Genomic DNA, 17,681 nt, shown 5'->3' with positions numbered 1-17,681 from the left:
AGGAGGAAGCCGCTGATATCCCCATTAGACCCGGAAGTTAAGGACAACGTGCGCATTCGAGAATACGTAGCCAAGAAACATCTGAACCATAAAAACCTCAAAGCAAGGAACATTAACATTCAAATGAGACCCAGTCGCAGGGCAAACTTGAATGGCAACTGGTTCAACGTGATAAACGGACCAAATTACTTCGGCGAAATGGGCTTAGCTCCTGCACCAGCACCGCCAAGTTTCCAAGCATATTCCAATTTTATGGACATGGTGTTGGGTTATGAGCCTCGTAGTTTCTCCTATTAGTAGTTAATCTCAAGTGAAGTTGGTTGTCGGCCGGAGGCTCTTGGGAACTCTTTTTACTTTGTGGTGCTGTGTTGTGTTTTAACTTTTATGTTCCAACTATTTGTCTTAGGTTCTTTTTTCATGTGATGCTTCTGATCCTTGTTTGTGTTTTACTTTCTATGTACTTGGCTTGTCTGCTCGTTTAACCACTTTTTCGGCTGTGCATTGAAATCTTTGTCATGATTTTCCCTCATCGGATCTGAATGTAATGTTCATAACTTTATGTTTCAACCGTTTCAATGCATAGAATACAGATCTTGTACAGTTTGAATTCAAGATCCAAAGTGGTTTTTTACTGTCTTGCTTTGAAAGCCGGGATGTCTAGAAGAGAACAGCTTTGAGGCCCCTGCACAAAAACTTGGATAAAATTCATATCACAATAAGTTTTTAATCAAAATGTATCAAAATATTTAAGGATATACATAGCCAGATACCATAAATCAAAACCAGATTTGAATCACAGTCATCCTTTCACAAGGCGAGAGTTAATTGGACCCATTCTAGCACTGCTCAATCAGTATACAAAAAACTTGACCGCTTCCCTCCAAAGGGTTGAGTTACAAAACATTGTTTTATTCTTGAATTGGAGATTATTTAGATATGCGAGGTATTTTCAATTTTAGTTCAAGGAAAATTGAACAATAAATAAGATCGACGGGTGAAATGAAGAATATATGTGGGCATGGTTAAAATCCCACGATCAATCCAGAAGTACTCCCTTGGAAAGGAGTAAATAAAACTATGTTCTCAATCAGTCTATAGCAGCTATAACTGCATCAGTCACCTCTTGGGTGGTGCTGGTTCCTCCAAGATCTTTTGTCATGTACTTGCCTTCCAATATTACTCTTTTGACAGCGGTTTCTAACCGATCAGCAAATGACGGAAACTGGAGATGTCTCAGCATCATAGCGGATGAAAGAAGCAATGCTACCGGATTTGCTTTCTTTTGTTCAACTATTTTATCGTTGCCCACATTTCCCGCTGAAGCACCTTGCTCAAATATAGCATGATCGGCCCCAACATTGCCTGCAAACCACAATGCCAATCACTAATACATTTCAACCAGAAATCTAATTCCTAAAATGTAGTGACATATTTTTCTCTATATAAATGTTTGGAGGGAAGAAAGGAAAGGAAGATAAAAAAAACACACGATCTCCCATTACCAAAAACCAAAAGAACAAAATAATCAACTTCTCAATAACTAGTATATATGTTATAAGCAAAATGAAAGAAGAGAAACAGTATCAACCTCTTGAAGATGAGGCATAATAAAATCTGTTAGTGAAGCTTGATATCATAATTTTACGATGATTGCAGTAGGGTTGATTAAAGGGAACTGCATTTTGTACACTAAATACCACTATACCAGTTAGACAACTTCATATGCAAAGTTTATTCATAACTTGGATTCTTCCCAGGATGTTTCCAAGAGGTGGCACATTACAATGCAGACTATCTTTTATTCTTTAAAGAAGCAAAGTGAGCAATAGCAAGCAAGCAAGGAGACTTGTCCAGTTTTGAACATTGAGAATTGTGTTAGTCTTTGACAAAAGAGAGGCCAAGAGAGATGTCGTCTACTCTTTGAGCATAAAATCTCTGCGACAGGGAATCAAAGCCTCTAGGATCGGCTACAGTTTTCAGTCATTGCCAAGACTCAGACAAAGTTTCTCTTCACATATCTTTCTACAGGAGGTAACTTATGGTATGATACTAACATATAAGTGAAATTTTGAACCAACAAATTGGCCAATTTTACTCTTATACTTCATATCGCCACTTTGATTTTAAACTCAATTTTACTTCTGCCATACATTGTTTAAACCATTGATCTCTATACCCAGGGACCGATGCTAATGGTTTAACAACATAGCACTCTTGATTGGATATGGTATTATGTGTAAGTTAAAGCTTTATTGCTTTGATTACTTGTATCTTATTTTTTTAATTATTGTCAATACATCTTTAGTTTCTCATAGAAGAAAACACTTGATCCCTCTAATCAAAGTAACTCCTTCTGATCTTCCATTCCTAGATAGATCTCTAGTCATGGTACAGTGAGCAAAACACTTTACATTGTTACACATACACAGACTAAACTCTATTCGCAATTCTTTAAAAGTACCCTGCGTTCTGTAATATAAATATGTACTCAATTACTTCATGAGAATTTCTCATGCCGCAAACAGTTACCAGTTATTAGAATTCCACAACACTCAATGAACCCAAAGCTTCTTCATCGAATATATTGAATTTAACCTTCTTTTTTTTTTTTTTTTTTTTTTTTTTTTTTTTACAAAATACAAGCTTAATACACATTACAATGCAATCAAATCAACTGATTTTAGATAACTTAGCTTCATGTTCCTAAGTTTCTGAGGGTCATCAATTGCCATATACTGGAAAATTAGTATGATTCACCACATTCAAATAAGAGTGGAAAAAACTCAGTTCTCTTACCTCCTGGCATGACTCCTGTACCACCAGCAATACCAGCTGCTGTATTTGCGACTAGGTTGCCATAAAGATTGGGAGTCACCTGAAAATTTGGAGATCCAATGCATCAGCTGTAGAATTGACCATTGAAATAGGAGGTAATGGAGAAAGTCAAGACAGAAAGCAGTCACTAAAGTTGCAAGAGACCACAATCAAACAACAACAACAACAAGACTCCAGGTATGGTAATTATTTTCGCACAATAATTATCAAAAGAGCCACCATTTTGAACACATTTCAGCCCAAGTTAATGACAAGCTGAATTCACAATGACAAACATATATTATTCATTTCTAATCTTCTACGGTCTTAGCAAAATAGTGATCCATTATTCACAGTTCAGAAATGGATATAAGGTGTCCTAAGATAACAAGACTAACCCTCCACTCTTAAGGTTCTGATGTTGAGAATATCTAATTTTTACAGCTATCAATAAATCACACTTCATAGAAGATTCTTTCTTCAAATGCTCTGCCAAAGAAATACTACAACCCACATTTTTTGAAGTACTAGAGCGTCGAATCATAATTCAATATCCAATCCCACCAATATGAAGTATCTCTCTTACTCATTTTCACCAATACCTATTTCTTGGTTGGTTTCTCTTACATGGATGTATACTTCAACATACTTATAAATTGTTAATTATTACGAGTTAGTTAAAAATGAAACACTATTGATCTAATAATTCAAGCAACTTGGTCTCATCACCAAAAAATAGATTAAAAAAGACATGAAATTTATAAATGACAAACAGAAAGCAAAACCAAATTTGCAGTATATCTTAGAATTCAAATAAATGTTGGGCAGAAACTAGCCACGCAAGCTGATATCACCATTGGCATTATTACCCATCAAAACAAACAAAAATGTTCCATTTATAGTATCATTTGAATGTAACTGCATACCATGACATCAAATTGCTCAGGCTTGGATACAAGCTGCATGCAGCAATTGTCCACAATAACTTCGTTGTACTTGATCCCAGGATATTTTGTGGCAACTTCTCGACAAGATTCCAAGAATAGACCATCAGCAAGCTTCATAATGTTTGCTTTATGCACGGCAGTCACCTTCTTTCTGTTGTTCAGGTATGCATACTCAAAAGCGTACTTTGCAATACGCTCCGAACAAAACTTTGTTATCACCTAGCAAAAAGGGTAGTATGAGATACAAACAAAATCACGGTCTATGCACCACTAACAAGAGAAATCAAGGAATTGGCAGTAAATAAACCAAAGAACAATGTTTACATTTACCAACCAACAATTTTTTGCTAAAAACTCTACTTTCTAAAAATTTACTTGAAGATATCACACGACACAGGTCATATTCTATTTAAGGCACTTCTAACAATACCAAAAGTACTTCCACAGGTCCCATTATTTATGTTTGTTCAAAACAGGCAAACCAAACTAATGTTAACCATTTTGGTAACCACCATCATCTTAATGATACGAAATGAGAAATCCTTAAATGGGACAAGCATGCCACATTATCCAAAATTCGTACACTCATCTACTAAAAGGAAAAAACTTATACATGGAACAAGCATATCACATCATTCATATGTCCATTTAATGAAAACATGTCACATTCACTTAAATATATTAATTTCCTTTCATCAATAACCACTACCACGATGTGTGATTTTAGAAACTAACACCTAACAACGTGTTGCATCCGTCCCATCTAAAACTTTCGATTATGTTATAGAGGAACAAGAAAATATAAAGCAAATGTGGTAGACTGTTTCTAAAGGGACATATGAGTGACTTGATATGCCAGTACCACCTAAAGTTTTTTCGAAAGGTAATATTACTAACATTCAGCTAAAAGCAATATAGTAAACATAACTATTTCAATAAAAATAATATCTAGACCAATACACTTGTATCTTGTTGCCTCAGTTCCATGTAAGACTTTCTCTTAATTATGTAAAGAAAATATAAAGCATAAGCGATATATTTTCCGAACTGGCATACGAATGAATGACTTCATACGCCGGTCCCGCCAAGTTTTTTCGAAATGCAATATCAATGACAGTACACGCAACACTAGTAACATTCAGCTAATAGCAATATTGTAAACATAATCATTTCAATAACCTAAATTTCTGAACCAATCACCTAATTTGATAAACAGACAATGAAATAAACAGAGCTTAACAATATATACCTTAAGGCTTTCAACAACTCCAGGAACCACCTCGTGTTCGAGACCGGCGTACTCACCCTCAGTATTCTCTCTAATTACGACAATATCCACGTTCTCATGGCGCGTAGGCAATCCCGGCAAATTAAAACAATTAACCAAGGACGCGTACAAATCCAACTCCTTTCTTAACTGCACGTTCAACGAACTCACACCACCGCCCATGGGCGTTGCCAAACCTCCCTTCAAACAAACCTTGTTCTTCTTAATCGAATCCATCACTTCTTCCGGAACTTTCTTCATGTCCCCGTGCACTTCATACTTTTCAAAGTACACCGGCGCGTGCATCGCTTCCATTACTTGCTCGACGGCGCCGGTTACCAGTGGACCGATCCCGTCTCCTGGAACTAGAGTTACCGGGCGTGGAGCGCCGTCGCCGGGTCGCGGCATGTAGGTTACGGATCGAGTCGAGATGAGCGATCCGGAACATTGGTTTGTGGATTTCTTAAGGAGTTCTTTGAGGGCCGGTAAGGAACACCGAGCCATCGGGTCGGGTTACAAGGTTTTGGATTGACGAATATGAAAAGTGAGAGGCGCTTGCGTTGTGCGTTTACGCGATCAGAGCGGCAGCCATGAAAGAGCTGGTAGAAGAGAAAAGAACGAATAATTGTGTGAGTGGTGATTGAGTGCGGTCGGCATCATGGAAAGGGTTTTGACTAGTGGAACTGAAACGCGGCGTTTCGATTTTATTCTAGAAAAAATTTTATATACCTCCCTTGGTTCTGCATGAATAGCTATAGTCCCCATAATTTTTAAAATCATTACCAAATAACCTGATTTAATTGTTAAATTAAACATACTACAATCGTGAATTACTATTGAATTCAAGTAAAGCAGACATAATCAAAATTATATTTAGCTAATAATCACTTACAACTGGTATTGAAGTTGATACAAAAGCAAACCCGTTAAAGAAAATGAAAGCAAATTTGCAGTAAAGTCATATGATTTAACATAGACTATCAGCATAATCTAACATGCTTTAATTAACTGTCAAACTATAATATTAAATGTTAGACTATTGAGTCTCACATTATATATTAATAATATAACATTTATTATTTTATTAAGGGTATAATTGTTAAATCCTTGAATTTTAAGACTAGATTTATACTTTAAATAAAACCAACACATTTTAAAGATTATAATTATTGAGTTATTTATATATGTCCAAACCCCTAAATTAATTAGTTCATATATATGATATTCATGTCATATTATATCTTCAAATTATGATCAATCAATTTATTGGATTTAAGTAAAAAAACTTGGAAGTTCTTTTAATATTCAATAATATTTTACTTATAACTGAGTCATAAAAACAGATAAAAATTATATAAAATTTATGTAAAATGATTACTCTATCTTTTATTTTTTTATCTATTTGTATGATACAATTGTAAATATAACATTGCTTTTTAACATTAGTAATATAACATTTATTATTTGTATAATTCGCAAGTTATTGAATTTTAAGGTTGAATTTGTACTTTAAATTCCAGCCTCAAACATTGCGGATTCCTGGATCATTTTTAAAATTATAGGGATCTTAAAAGTTATGATGTAATTATATGTCTGCGTTCTTTAGCCGTCAACGCGGCGCCGGAACAGTAATCAGACACGTGTAAATTTTTATTGGGTAGAAAAGTCAATGATAGCTCTAAACAGTTTTGAGTAATCATTGACTTCAAACTACTATTCCATTTCAAATTTTTAAATTTTTTTTTTTAAAAAATATTTTTTTTATTAATGTATTAATACAATTTTTTAATATAATAAACCTTGAAAATAAATATCGTGGTAATACAATTTAATTTTTTTTAACTATAATTTTAACTGTCCAATATAGATTCTTTGATTTATTATTCAATAAATTTTAAATTTGATTTTTTTAATTACTAATAAAAATAATAGTTAAATAAAGTTATCTAATTGTTAACTTTATTCAACTGTGTGTATTGTGATAAGATCGAGTTTGTCGTATATATTTGCACATGAGATTTGTTGGCAGACAACAACTGAAAAGGAAAACAATTTATACATTAACAAAAAAGCAAAAAAACAAAAAAAAATGGGTGCATGATTTTAGGAACAAATGATTCGATGAAGAAATTTTATAAAATAAGTGAGAATGTCCCTGGCCGTTTAATTGGCCATATTCAATTGGATCTGTCTTCACTCTTTTTACATAATAAAACAAATGCTCTTCAACTTTATACTTAATATTTATATATCTTAAAAAGCATATGTTAAAAAAAATATTATTATTATCAATTTAATAAAACTAATCTTTACTTATGAAACTGTTTTTGTTCATTTACTACTTTAATTATTTCTGTTTAAATATTCTAAAAATGAACCTTCTGTAAATATTGGTTAATGGTTGCAGCATGTTGGCAAATTGCACTAACTGTTTTTCTGTCAATTTTTTTTTTTACATTTATATAAATAATGGATATAGATATTATTATTTGTAGGCCTGGATCCACTTATATTTTTTTAAATGGTAATAAATTTATTAATTTTCTTTAAATGACAGGATATTGTTGATTCCTTTCCATATTTATAAAGTAATCTTGATCTGGCTACATATCCAAAATTAGCTAAACTAGGTTAAGAAATTAATATCACAAACATAATATTGTATTAATTCTTTAAAAATATTCTCAACAAGAGTTAGTTTAATTTCCTTTAAAGCTCTAAAAATAACAAGTTACCCCCTTTAGGTATTTTAAATAACAAATTACTGCATTTTGTCAGTGTTCCATTAAATATAAGAGTAAAAATTTTGGAAGTAATTAATTATTTTTTTAGCTGCATCCCGGAACTTTCTCATGTCCCCGGGCACTTCATACTTTCAAAGTACACCGCGCGTGCATCGCTTCATTCTGCTCGACGGCGCCGGTTACCACTCTTACCTCCTGGCATGACTCCTGTACCACCAGCAATACCAGCTGCTGTATTTGCGACTAGGTTGCCATAAAGATTGGGAGTCACCTGAAAATTTGGAGATCCAATGCATCAGCTGTAGAATTGACCATTGAAATAGGAGGTAATGGAGAAAGTCAAGACAGAAAGCAGTCACTAAAGTTGCAAGAGACCACAATCAAACAACAACAACAACAAGACTCCAGGTATGGTAATTATTTTCGCACAATAATTATCAAAAGAGCCACCATTTTGAACACATTTCAGCCCAAGTTAATGACAAGCTGAATTCACAATGACAAACATATATTATTCATTTCTAATCTTCTACGGTCTTAGCAAAATAGTGATCCATTATTCACAGTTCAGAAATGGATATAAGGTGTCCTAAGATAACAAGACTAACCCTCCACTCTTAAGGTTCTGATGTTGAGAATATCTAATTTTTACAGCTATCAATAAATCACACTTCATAGAAGATTCTTTCTTCAAATGCTCTGCCAAAGAAATACTACAACCCACATTTTTTGAAGTACTAGAGCGTCGAATCATAATTCAATATCCAATCCCACCAATATGAAGTATCTCTCTTACTCATTTTCACCAATACCTATTTCTTGGTTGGTTTCTCTTACATGGATGTATACTTCAACATACTTATAAATTGTTAATTATTACGAGTTAGTTAAAAATGAAACACTATTGATCTAATAATTCAAGCAACTTGGTCTCATCACCAAAAAATAGATTAAAAAAGACATGAAATTTATAAATGACAAACAGAAAGCAAAACCAAATTTGCAGTATATCTTAGAATTCAAATAAATGTTGGGCAGAAACTAGCCACGCAAGCTGATATCACCATTGGCATTATTACCCATCAAAACAAACAAAAATGTTCCATTTATAGTATCATTTGAATGTAACTGCATACCATGACATCAAATTGCTCAGGCTTGGATACAAGCTGCATGCAGCAATTGTCCACAATAACTTCGTTGTACTTGATCCCAGGATATTTTGTGGCAACTTCTCGACAAGATTCCAAGAATAGACCATCAGCAAGCTTCATAATGTTTGCTTTATGCACGGCAGTCACCTTCTTTCTGTTGTTCAGGTATGCATACTCAAAAGCGTACTTTGCAATACGCTCCGAACAAAACTTTGTTATCACCTAGCAAAAAGGGTAGTATGAGATACAAACAAAATCACGGTCTATGCACCACTAACAAGAGAAATCAAGGAATTGGCAGTAAATAAACCAAAGAACAATGTTTACATTTACCAACCAACAATTTTTTGCTAAAAACTCTACTTTCTAAAAATTTACTTGAAGATATCACACGACACAGGTCATATTCTATTTAAGGCACTTCTAACAATACCAAAAGTACTTCCACAGGTCCCATTATTTATGTTTGTTCAAAACAGGCAAACCAAACTAATGTTAACCATTTTGGTAACCACCATCATCTTAATGATACGAAATGAGAAATCCTTAAATGGGACAAGCATGCCACATTATCCAAAATTCGTACACTCATCTACTAAAAGGAAAAAACTTATACATGGAACAAGCATATCACATCATTCATATGTCCATTTAATGAAAACATGTCACATTCACTTAAATATATTAATTTCCTTTCATCAATAACCACTACCACGATGTGTGATTTTAGAAACTAACACCTAACAACGTGTTGCATCCGTCCCATCTAAAACTTTCGATTATGTTATAGAGGAACAAGAAAATATAAAGCAAATGTGGTAGACTGTTTCTAAAGGGACATATGAGTGACTTGATATGCCAGTACCACCTAAAGTTTTTTCGAAAGGTAATATTACTAACATTCAGCTAAAAGCAATATAGTAAACATAACTATTTCAATAAAAATAATATCTAGACCAATACACTTGTATCTTGTTGCCTCAGTTCCATGTAAGACTTTCTCTTAATTATGTAAAGAAAATATAAAGCATAAGCGATATATTTTCCGAACTGGCATACGAATGAATGACTTCATACGCCGGTCCCGCCAAGTTTTTTCGAAATGCAATATCAATGACAGTACACGCAACACTAGTAACATTCAGCTAATAGCAATATTGTAAACATAATCATTTCAATAACCTAAATTTCTGAACCAATCACCTAATTTGATAAACAGACAATGAAATAAACAGAGCTTAACAATATATACCTTAAGGCTTTCAACAACTCCAGGAACCACCTCGTGTTCGAGACCGGCGTACTCACCCTCAGTATTCTCTCTAATTACGACAATATCCACGTTCTCATGGCGCGTAGGCAATCCCGGCAAATTAAAACAATTAACCAAGGACGCGTACAAATCCAACTCCTTTCTTAACTGCACGTTCAACGAACTCACACCACCGCCCATGGGCGTTGCCAAACCTCCCTTCAAACAAACCTTGTTCTTCTTAATCGAATCCATCACTTCTTCCGGAACTTTCTTCATGTCCCCGTGCACTTCATACTTTTCAAAGTACACCGGCGCGTGCATCGCTTCCATTACTTGCTCGACGGCGCCGGTTACCAGTGGACCGATCCCGTCTCCTGGAACTAGAGTTACCGGGCGTGGAGCGCCGTCGCCGGGTCGCGGCATGTAGGTTACGGATCGAGTCGAGATGAGCGATCCGGAACATTGGTTTGTGGATTTCTTAAGGAGTTCTTTGAGGGCCGGTAAGGAACACCGAGCCATCGGGTCGGGTTACAAGGTTTTGGATTGACGAATATGAAAAGTGAGAGGCGCTTGCGTTGTGCGTTTACGCGATCAGAGCGGCAGCCATGAAAGAGCTGGTAGAAGAGAAAAGAACGAATAATTGTGTGAGTGGTGATTGAGTGCGGTCGGCATCATGGAAAGGGTTTTGACTAGTGGAACTGAAACGCGGCGTTTCGATTTTATTCTAGAAAAAATTTTATATACCTCCCTTGGTTCTGCATGAATAGCTATAGTCCCCATAATTTTTAAAATCATTACCAAATAACCTGATTTAATTGTTAAATTAAACATACTACAATCGTGAATTACTATTGAATTCAAGTAAAGCAGACATAATCAAAATTATATTTAGCTAATAATCACTTACAACTGGTATTGAAGTTGACAAAAAAGCAAACCCGTTAAAGAAAATGAAAGCAAATTTGCTATAAAATCATATGATTTAACCTAGACTATCAAGTCTAATATAATCTAACATGTTTTAATTAACTGTCAAACTATAATATTAAATATTAGACTATTGAGTCTCACGTTATATATTAATAATATAACATTTATTATTTTATTAAGGGTATAATTGATAAATCCTTGAATTTTAAGACTAGATTTGTACTTTAAATAAAACCAACACATTTTAAAAATTATAATTATTGAGTTGTTTATATATGCCCAAACCCCTAAATTAATTGGTTCATATTATATGGTATTCATGTCATATTATATCTTCAAAATATGACCTATCAATTTATTGGGTTTAAGTAAGAAAACTTGAATTTTTTTTAACATTCAATAATATTTTGCCTATAACTGATACAAATAGATAAAAATTACACAAAATTTATATAAAATAACTATTTTATCTTTTATTTTTTGTTTTTTTGTATGACTTGGTTGTACAATTCAGTTGTAAGTATAACATTGCTTTTTAACATTAGTAATATAATATTTATTATTTCATTAAGGGTATAATTGGCAAGTTATTGAATTTCAAGGTTGAATTTGTACTTTAAATTCTAGCCTCAAACATTGCGGATTCTTGTGATAATTTTTAAAATTATAGGGATCTTAAAATGATCTGATGTAAGTGAAATTATCCTTTATTCTAATATTATATGTCTGCGTTCTTTAGCCGTCAACGCGGCCCCGGAACAGAAATCATACACGTGTAAATTTTTGATTGGGTAGCAAGTCAATGATGGCTCTAAACAGTTTTGACTTTTGAGTAGCCAAATCATTGACTTCAAAATACTATTCCATTTATATATTTTTCTTAAAAAATTATATATATTTTTATTAATGTATTAATACAATTTTTTAATATAATAAACCTTGAAAATAAATATTGTGATAATACAATTTACTGTTTTTTAACTATAATTTTAACCGCCCCAGTTGTGTACGTGATCGAATACAGACTCTTTAATTTATTATTCAATAAATTCTAAATTTGATTCTTCTCAATTACTAATAAAAATAATAATTAAATAAAATTATCTAATCATTAACTTTATTGAATCGTGTATTGTGATAAGATCGAGTTTGTCGTATATATTTGCACGTGAGATTTGTTGGCAGACAACAACTGAAAAGGAAACAACATATACATTAACAAAAAAGCGAAAAAACAAAAAAATTGGGTGCATGATTTTAGGAACAAATGATTCGATGAAGAAATTTTATAAAATAAGTGAGAATGTCTCTGGCCGTTTAATTGGCCATATTCAATTGGATCTGTCTTCACTCTTTTTACATAATAAAACAAATGCTCTTCAACTTTATACTTAATATTTATATATCTTAAAAAGCATATGTTAAAAAAAAAAAATATTATTAATTTAATAAAACTAATCTTTACTTATGAAACTGTTTTTTGTTCATTTACTACTTTAATTGTTTCTGTTTTAATTTTCTAAAAATGAACCTTCTGTAAATATTGGTTAATGGTTGCAGCATGTTGGCAAATTGCACTTACTGTTTTTCTGTCAATTTTTTTTTTACATTTATATAAATAATGGATATAGCTATTATTATTTGTAGGCCTGGATCCACTTATATATTTTTAAATGGTAATAAATTTATTAATTTTCTTTAAATGGCAGGATATTGTTGATTCCTTTCCATATTTATAAAGTAATCTTGATTTGGCTACATATCCAAAATTAGCTAAACTAGGTTAAGAAATTAATATCACAAACATAATGCTGTATTAATTCTTTAAAAATATTCTCAACAAGAGTTAGTTTAATTTCCTTTAAAGCTCTAAAAATAACAAGTTACCCCCTTTAGGTATTTTAAATAACAAATTACTACATTTTGTCAGTGTTCCATTAAATATAAGAGTAAAAAATTTGGAAGTAATTAATTATTTTTTTAGCTGCAAAATATTATCCAAAGAAAGTGAAAAAAAAAAATAAAAAAAATAAGGAGAGAGAGAAAGGGCGGAATCAGAACCGCTCAAAGTGAATAGACCCACTGGAGCCACATGTGATGTGAGGCATTCATAAACTGTCTTCGACTCCTGTTCGAAGACGAGTTTCATTATCATCAGTATCAACTTTTTTGTTTATCGACGAAGAAGAAGAAGAAGAACGATGGAAGAAAGGGAATAAGAGCGTCTATAAATACACTCACTAAGGACCACATCCATTATTTATCTCTCTCTCTCTCTCTGTCTGTCTTTATATTAATGAAGACACCTCTCACTTCTTCTTCTTCTTCTCTGTCTCTCTCTTCTTTATCTCCCTCTCAATCAAACAAACACTTTCTTTCTTCTTCTTATTCTTTCTTTCATGGCTTGTTTGAGAGATGAGCCCCGGGGTTCACTCTCCAATATGCTCTCTAGACGTCTCTCTATCACTGAAGAGGAACAAAAACAAGAAGATGCAGAGCAACCCAAGCAACCCAATACTCTCTTTGTTCAATTCCCTTTCGAGAAGGTCTTTCCCGTTTACGCAATGGGGTTTCTCAGCTCCGACTTTGACCCGCTTTTGTCCTTCCCCTATTCCCGTGCTGACCCGATTTGGGACGCTGTTCGACAAGAAGCCAAGTTGGAGGTCCCACTTTGTTGTTATCTCTTTATTATTTTACTGCTTTTGTCTTTTGTTACTTAGAGTTTACAAGTTTAATGATGATTTCTCTATTTGATTTCTTAGTAATTGTCTAGCATGCATGAAAGTTACAACAGTTTTTTCAATCATTGGTATGTTAAATCAAATGTGGAATTTTGTTTGTTTCTTTCTTGCTGTTGTGGAGGATAAACAAAGAGAATAATTTAAACATTGCTATTTGTTTGCTCCAAAAATTCTCTTTTCAAGTGATGAATTATGGGCATTTTAATATGTTGTTAATGGGAGTTTGGAATGTTTTTGGATTTAATAGGTGCTAATAAACTGCCACAATGCATATTGCAGGCAGAGAAGGAGCCGATTTTAAGTAGCTTCTTGTATGCTAGTATTTTGTCACATACTTGTTTAGAGCAAGCTTTGGGGTTTGTTCTTGCCAACCGACTCCAAAATCCCACACTCTTGGCGACTCAACTTATGGATATATTTTCTAATGTAATGATGCATGATAAAGATATTCAATGTTCCATTCGGTTAGATGTGCAGGTACTAACTCTAATTTATAGAATCCACTGCTTGACATCGTATTGTATGGGTTTTAATGTTACCACTCATCCTCTTCCACAGGCATTTAAAGACAGAGATCCTGCTTGTTTGTCATATAACTCAGCTCTTTTGTATCTCAAGGTAATGTGTTTGCATTTGTGAAGGGAATGTGTTTTGGGCTCAACTTTTCGAAACTACTTTTGTGGCATTATATATGAGTGATGTTGTGCCTTTTTTTTCAATTCATTTGATTGGGTATGATCATGTCATACTTCGTTAAAACAATTATGCCTCACATTCAATGAAAAAGAAAAAGAGATTTATTTGTCTTCGCCAATTTTTTTCCTTTTCTTACAATATGCAGTGAAAACAATATTCAGAAATGCACCCATAAGGTCATCAGTTCTTTCATTTTTGCAGGGTTACCATGCTCTACAATCATATCGAGTAGCACATTCATTGTGGAAGCAAGGACGTAAAGTGTTAGCATTTGCATTGCAAAGCCGTATCAGTGAGGTAATCTTTTACTTGGACGTCCCTTGTTCTGGTTTTTGCCTTCTAATTTTCTCCTTGTAATATCGATTCCTTGTATCTCAGGTATTTGGAATTGACATACATCCAGGTATGTTCATTTTCTTTTTGTGTTTTATACTTTTCACAGCTTATAAACATCTCATTGTTGAGGTTAGCAAAAGAACAAAAGTGGCATTTTGCACATGTAAAGGGGGATTTACCATTTTGAAAAATGTCATATAGAGCAGCTAAAAGAAATACAACTGTAGTTGCTATGTCTTTTAAATAAATAATTTTGATTTTTTACAGCTGCAAGTATTGGAGATGGGATATTATTGGATCACGGCACTGGTGTTGTTATTGGTGAAACCTCTGTTATAGGAAACCGAGTTTCTTTGATGCATGTAAGCCACTTTATTTTATCTGTCTTTTCCCATTATATTTCTGTATTGCAATATTGCCTGGTTTCGACAGTACTTAACTATATTTTTTCTTTTTAATCATTTTATTGCGAGTTCTTGTATAAATGAAGATATAATGGCTATAAGAAACCGGTTAACTTTTACTTCCAGAATGATTTGGATTAGTGACTTCTTTGTGCATTTAGATAGTGGAGTTTATTACAAACCATACAATCAAACTGAAAATTATTCCTTTCATAAAGTTATAAATTTACTTGTTTGGTATTACACATAAGTGGCTGGTGGCAAGATACCATTTTGTACTAGGGAATAAATATATCTTTACATAATACAGAGGGTGAAGAATGATTAGTTTTTCCCGAGTTCTTATGATTAAAGGCTTTGTTAACTTTATTTAGTGTTCTTGTTATGGAATTTCCTGGAAAAGTAGTTTCACTTTTTAGTTCTATAATTTCTTATTGATGTTCCTCTTTTCTTATACGTTGCAGTCTTTTTCTTCAATTGTGAACTGTCTTTTACTTCTGTTTAGCATGAAGCTTCCTGAATTATCGCAATTGCATTATTATCATTACAAATGTTCTGCAGGGTGTGACTCTAGGTGGGACTGGGAAAGAAATCGGTGATCGCCATCCAAAAGTAGGTGAAGGTGCACTGATTGGAGCCTGTGTGAATATACTTGGGAATATAAAAGTAGGTGAAGGGGCAATGATAGCTGCTGGCTCCCTTGTTTTGAAGGAAGTTCCTCCGCATAGGTGCAAAAATTTATTTTTTAAATTGCTGTAATTAGGATATTAGTTATCATAATAATATAATGTTCATAAATCTTTCTTTGTCGTTCTTAAGCATGGTGGCAGGAACACCAGCAAAGGTGTTAGGATACATAGTAGATGAGCAAGACCCATCTCTGACAATGAATCATGGTAAGTCATGTCAATGAGCACTAATGTTATAGAAATTATTCTCTCCCTGCAAAATTTTATATATGTCAAAGATATGCTACTATACTGATCTCATGGCAACTGCTGTAATTGCTTGCTGGTCTTCTGGAAGAGCTCTGATTAAACATTCTGGGTAACGAACGGTTACATTGATCTGAATTGATGGTCACCTGGTGCAAAAACTGTGTTTGATTAATGGTGGTTCTTTATTCATCTGCAGAGCCATATTTGGAACTCACAGTTATATTGATGTTATATGTGTGAAATCTATTAGAAAAATAAGTCGAATGTTGCTGAAGATATCTGTTATTGAACTGCATGGATAGTGTTCTTGAAAATATGTTATGTTCTCTGAAAATTTCATATTGTAATTATCTTCAGCTTTCTACTATTGATCTTATGTTGGCAATTTCTGGCTTCATTGTCATTTTGATCCCTGTCTCATTTATCTAACTGTGATTCTTGATACGATGAATTTGCAGATGCCACCAAAATATTTTTCAAACGTGTGGCTGTCGCTTTTAGAAAGGCAAGGTCCACCGGTAAGTGTCGATTGATACTCTGAGTTTATAGTATAGAGTAATGAAGGAAATTTTCATATTGCTAATCATGATTAAACCTGTTTGCAACATTTTTAGGGCCTTCGGATACCGAAAATAAGGAAGGCAAGTGAGCGATGTGCAACAGTGCAAAGGCGAAGGCATAGATCTCCGTTGCTGATGCAGTTAGCTTTATTAGTCAGTAGATGTATGACATGCAGCAGCATGATACATGATAGGACCATTGAAGAAATAATGTTACTGTAGTTTATACAGATCATCTGATATCTATAGTTCCTTTCGTCGATGTTTCGAGACATTTTTTGGCAATGTTCAACAAATTTTGACTCAAGTATTTGTTGCCCAATGTTCAATACTCGCTTGTAAATAGATTAAATTTACTGTTGTGGTTTTAGTTAGAAATAACATTTATTAAACATCTTTATATGCTGCCAGAAAACCAAGCTATCTTACAAAGCTTTCTAAGTGCCCCCACTTGCATAGAACATTTGGTCAATTTCTGGTGTCGATGTTGATAATATATATTTTTTTTCAAGTTTCATAATTTATTATATTCGTATTTTTCTTAATTTTTACGATTTTTCAGTTTTTTTCCTTTTTCTGGGAAATTATATTTTTATATAATTTAATAAAAGATATACAATTTTAATTAAATATGTTTGTTGTTTTATAAATATTTAATTGATAGATATTATTATAATTAAAAAAAGTAATATATAAAATTTTAAATTTTTTCAAACACACATACTTTAAAAGTGAAACTTCCATTCTAATTATAAAAATAGAAATTGAAGATTCGGGTTTAAATGATTAATTTTCAAAGTTGGTGAAGGTAATATTATGTGTTTGTAATTTAGGGGTGTAAATAAAATTAACCCTATAATATATATTGTATGAATTGACAATAATGCCCTTTCAC

The 17,681-nt window shown here is 33.1% G+C and overlaps 3 protein-coding genes across 4 annotated transcripts; 1 reads left to right on the top strand and 2 right to left on the bottom strand.

Moving 5' to 3' along the window:
- Positions 1 to 735: 735 nt before the first annotated feature.
- Positions 736 to 5,673, bottom strand: LOC116134475 (isocitrate dehydrogenase [NAD] regulatory subunit 1, mitochondrial). 2 transcript variants are annotated; one of them, XM_031420164.1, is made up of 4 exons: positions 5,011 to 5,673; positions 3,741 to 3,968; positions 2,797 to 2,875; positions 736 to 1,362 (listed from the first exon to the last, which is right to left on the bottom strand). In XM_031420164.1, the coding sequence occupies exons 1-4, from the start codon at positions 5,530 to 5,532 to the stop codon at positions 1,088 to 1,090; spliced, it is 1,104 nt and encodes a 367-aa protein (XP_031276024.1). In that variant the 5' UTR covers positions 5,533 to 5,673; the 3' UTR covers positions 736 to 1,087. The 2 variants fall into 2 exon arrangements, with proteins under 2 accessions (XP_031276024.1, XP_031276023.1); XM_031420163.1 differs by having other exon boundaries at positions 3,741 to 3,980; positions 5,011 to 5,671.
- A 2,256-nt stretch (positions 5,674 to 7,929) lies between these two features.
- On the bottom strand, positions 7,930 to 10,841 carry LOC116134500 (isocitrate dehydrogenase [NAD] regulatory subunit 1, mitochondrial-like). The gene is made up of 3 exons (XM_031420196.1): positions 10,179 to 10,841; positions 8,909 to 9,148; positions 7,930 to 8,043 (listed from the first exon to the last, which is right to left on the bottom strand). Exons 1-3 carry the CDS (start codon positions 10,698 to 10,700, stop codon positions 7,930 to 7,932), a joined length of 876 nt encoding a protein of 291 aa, XP_031276056.1. The 5' UTR covers positions 10,701 to 10,841.
- A 2,375-nt stretch (positions 10,842 to 13,216) lies between these two features.
- LOC116134482 (serine acetyltransferase 2-like) lies at positions 13,217 to 17,108 on the top strand. The gene is made up of 10 exons (XM_031420172.1): positions 13,217 to 13,774; positions 14,132 to 14,329; positions 14,411 to 14,470; positions 14,750 to 14,845; positions 14,927 to 14,951; positions 15,152 to 15,246; positions 15,850 to 16,016; positions 16,108 to 16,184; positions 16,685 to 16,744; positions 16,841 to 17,108. The coding sequence occupies exons 1-10, from the start codon at positions 13,511 to 13,513 to the stop codon at positions 16,873 to 16,875; spliced, it is 1,077 nt and encodes a 358-aa protein (XP_031276032.1). The 5' UTR covers positions 13,217 to 13,510; the 3' UTR covers positions 16,876 to 17,108.
- The last annotated feature ends 573 nt before the right edge of the window (positions 17,109 to 17,681 follow it).

This window comes from Pistacia vera, unplaced genomic scaffold (assembly GCF_008641045.1).
Source record: "Pistacia vera cultivar Batoury unplaced genomic scaffold, PisVer_v2 Contig289, whole genome shotgun sequence".
In the NCBI taxonomy this organism is placed as follows: domain Eukaryota; kingdom Viridiplantae; phylum Streptophyta; class Magnoliopsida; order Sapindales; family Anacardiaceae; genus Pistacia; species Pistacia vera.
This window is presented reverse-complemented; position numbering and strand designations above follow the sequence as displayed.